Here is a 3,538-nt window from a genome sequence, read left to right on the forward strand (position 1 = left end):
CACCCCAGGGCCCCCAGCCGAACAGGAAGCACTGGAGCCTTGAAGCTGTGCCTGAGGGGCGGCTGTGCCTCGGTGCAGGCAGGACCAGGGGTGATGGTGGCAGCTCCAAACCCGCTGTCACAGCCAGCTCAACACGGCCTGTCAGTGAACTGCTCGGGAGCTTTCCTACAGTGGAAAGGCCTTGAAACCAGTGCCAAGAGTTTGCCTCTGGAGCAGCTGCTCTGCATGCTGAAGCCCTGCTTCCCGGGAAGTGGCCAGACATTGCTTGCTGCTGAGGAGGGGAGCAATAGAAAAGCTTGGTGGGCATCTGGTGTCCAGCCAAGGCCAACCCACCACACCTGTTTAAGAGCACCCTTCTTACCTCCTATCACATGGGCTTCCAGAGAAAGCATTTGTCCTCTGACCTCAGGGTAATCAAACTGAACACTGCAGAGCATTTCATTCAGTGCCAAAATCTGAAATGGTCAGTGCCTTTTATTTATTTCATAAACAGAAAGAAGGGTGATTGCCTGTATATTTACAATTCTAGTAAACAGGGAAGTCCATAACAGTGTGATTATTTCAACAGCACATGAATACTGCATTCAGCAATGCTGTTCAACACAGATGCCTCAAAACCTTTACAGCCAAACACAGTACAGGTTACCCATTATAAATACTAACATACTTCTATTTTATTAAATAAACAAACATAACAACTTAATTCAGGAAGACCAAATGCCTTCTGTGGTGCAATTCATTCTCTTTGAACGTCTCTGTTCACAAACCAGGAATAATAAAAACAAACCCCCTGCTTTGGAAGCCATGCAGTCCAGACTTTCACATGTGTTCTATGTAGGTGCCATGCCTTTTTGCAGCATGGTTCATTTAAAAGGAGTAAATAATCTTTCTGTTAGAATAGGAAAGTATTTCTTCTTGACAGGTACTTGACAAACTAAGTCTCTAACTTCATCACCACTTCATAGTTAGGCTCTGGCTGCAGTTTTTGAATCTTAGAACTGAAAGTTCAGAAGAAACAACTGAATATTTTCTTCTGTAGCAGAACTGTAACCAAGTATTTTCTAAGGGCCATTTCAGAGAAGAAGTGGTTATTAGTGAAGTTCCACTGAGTAGATTATCCCACAGAGCCAGGTCGTACATGATGGTCTAGGTAAGCTTTTCATGTTGAATCTGGTAGTAACATGCCTGAATTAAAACAAAGTTCAGATTAGTGTACATACCAGTTCACAGCAACCTGATAAAGCAGCACACGTGCAAAGGTTGATGTTTTTTCTATCCAAGAAAACAGAAGACTAGGCTCTCTACAAGCAGTGATGCTACAGTGACACTCAACACCTGTGAATCTTCTGATATGTAAGCTAGCAAAAAGAACAGGAGACTAAGTTACAAATGACATCCGACTCCTAATCAAGCAAGATAGCATTAATTGAGGCTCTAAATACTTTCACAGTTCCCAGCTTTGTCGAGATGAAGTACATTTTTCCTCATAAGTCCTTCTTTGCCCTTTGACAGAAAGACTCAAAAGAAGAAAATATTTTTTTACAGGACAAGGATGCAGGGGTGAAGAATTTCAAAAGCACTCAGACTGAAAAGCACTTGTTTGAACGGTTTTGAGGTACCAAAACAATGTATTTCCATTATGAAGGTCTTAGTGTACAATAGGATATTCTCCCAAACAGATTCTCTTCCTTTTCCCATACTTAAAAAGATAAGGGTACTTAATAAAACGTGGAGTGATACTAAATTTTTAAATTTTTTTTCCCCAAATTGAATTCCTGTACAGTCTTGATGTAATGTTAGGCTTAAACTTTACTGGAAGGCTAATCTCCAAAGAAGAACTTCACTTCAATTTTTATAAAGGAAATAAGGCTTGTTAAGTTGCAGGGGAATGACAAGCTCCAGGTGAGTTAGAACAGTCAATAGCAACCAACATTACATTTGAATAATGTACATTTGCACATTGCACCATTTTATTAGCAGTACTTGCAATTGTTGTTATCCAGAGCTCTACCTTTAGTTTCCTTGCTCATCCTAGATAAAAATTTACATTAAAAAGTTTGAGAAGTTACAACCTAATGTTCATACCATTGCCCTAAGATGATCTTCATTGCTAAAAGCTGATTATTTCCAAAGAAAGCCTTTAATAACTCTGAACAATTTTCATACCTTCAAGGTAGTGAACATGATGCCTTGTTCCCCATGCTGCAGATAGGGATCCATCAGGTCTTCAATTAAGTGCACCTCAGACCCCAAATTCCTTATCCTGTCATATGTGAGAGTGGGAAAGTGAACAGTTGAAAAAAAGACACCATTATAATTTTTTTACTTCTTGTACATGGTGTTGTGCAAAAACCCATGCTCATCCCTAACCTCAGTCACAGACATCTCACAGTAAACTGTTCAAGATTTTTTCAGGCCAAAGCAAACAGTCAAACTGGAAAACTTCCAGTTATAAGAAGCTAGCAACTAGTCCTATGACAAGCAGCAGGAGTGTTTAATAAGGTAAAAGTACTCACACTGCTTATGCTCAGGTTATGACTGATGCCAACCTTAGTGCTTACCTGGCTCGTAGCACCACGTAGAGAAAAACAGGAAATAAGTCATCCATGGACCACAGAAAATCTTCCTGAAGGGTCTCAAGTACACTCTGGGAGATCTCTTCAAAAGTCTGCTGGATCACCTTCAACTTGTCAGCTGGGGTAAATGTGGTACTATTTGGAGAGCAGGAGCAAAACAGGATAACAATAAGAAGTTAGAGATCTGCATTGGACTTTAGGAAGACGGTTTGCCAGCCAGCACAGCCCTACCCCACCCAAGAAGAGAAGTCAGACCATTCACACCACAACAGGTGTGGTTGCCAAGGTTGTTTAGTACCCCAGGCTATAATTACCACACCAAAGCACACTACTCCAAGTGAGACTGTCTTCACAGTTTTAAGATGTTTTAATAAAGTGGTAAAAGAGGGAAAATTCCTTTCTAAAGTCTTTTTAATTTCTGCTTAAATTCTTACAACAGGATAGCTAACAGGTACAGAAAAGCTTCCCATGCACAGGTCATTTCACCACAGCTGTTTAGAAATTCCCACGTGTATTTGATAGACATCCTTAGCCTTTGATTCTAAATGGTGCCCCATAGACACACCCTTCAGTCACATTTCTGAGGCAACACTTCCCTAGCATTTTTAGTGGGAACTGGAAAACTTCTCCATGACTTCTCTTATGAAGGTGAACAAAAAAAGGTGACAGGCAAATGATCACAGTCAAATAAACTAGACACCACTATAGCAGGAACAGTAAAAGACTAAAAGACAAATTTCAGAGAATTACCTGATTTGCTGTAAACATTCAACTGCAGAGGCAAAGCAGGCGTCTTTTGTATTTGATGATACCTGTGTAATCATAAGATTTATCAGGCAGGTTTGGAAACCCCCCTATTCAGCAGCACAAGAAAAGCAGACTATCATGTAATAATAATGGCCAGTCTTCGCGAGCGAAGATTTGGGAAAGGTCATTAACCCTTCGAGCCTGCACAGTGGATT

The 3,538-nt window shown here is 40.8% G+C and overlaps 1 protein-coding gene across 4 annotated transcripts in view; it reads right to left on the minus strand.

The window, feature by feature from the left end:
- Positions 1-441: 441 nt before the first annotated feature.
- The window catches only part of ALS2 (ALS2, alsin Rho guanine nucleotide exchange factor), a 38,994-nt gene continuing 35,897 nt past the window's right edge, over positions 442-3,538 (minus strand). For all 4 annotated transcript variants that reach the window (XR_001877889.1, XM_017834297.1, XM_017834306.1 and 1 more), the window contains 4 exons: positions 3,327-3,388; positions 2,562-2,711; positions 2,167-2,263; positions 442-1,185 (listed from right to left, as the gene is read on the minus strand). Coding sequence is in view for 3 of the 4 variants with exons in the window: in XM_017834297.1 (XP_017689786.1) it covers positions 1,147-1,185; positions 2,167-2,263; positions 2,562-2,711; positions 3,327-3,388 (348 nt within the window). In the remaining variant the exon portion in view is untranslated. The remainder of the gene's footprint in view (positions 1,186-2,166; positions 2,264-2,561; positions 2,712-3,326; positions 3,389-3,538) is intronic.

This window comes from Lepidothrix coronata, unplaced genomic scaffold, assembly GCF_001604755.1.
Source record: "Lepidothrix coronata isolate B3197 unplaced genomic scaffold, Lepidothrix_coronata-1.0 Scaffold7, whole genome shotgun sequence".
Lineage (NCBI taxonomy): Eukaryota > Metazoa > Chordata > Aves > Passeriformes > Pipridae > Lepidothrix > Lepidothrix coronata.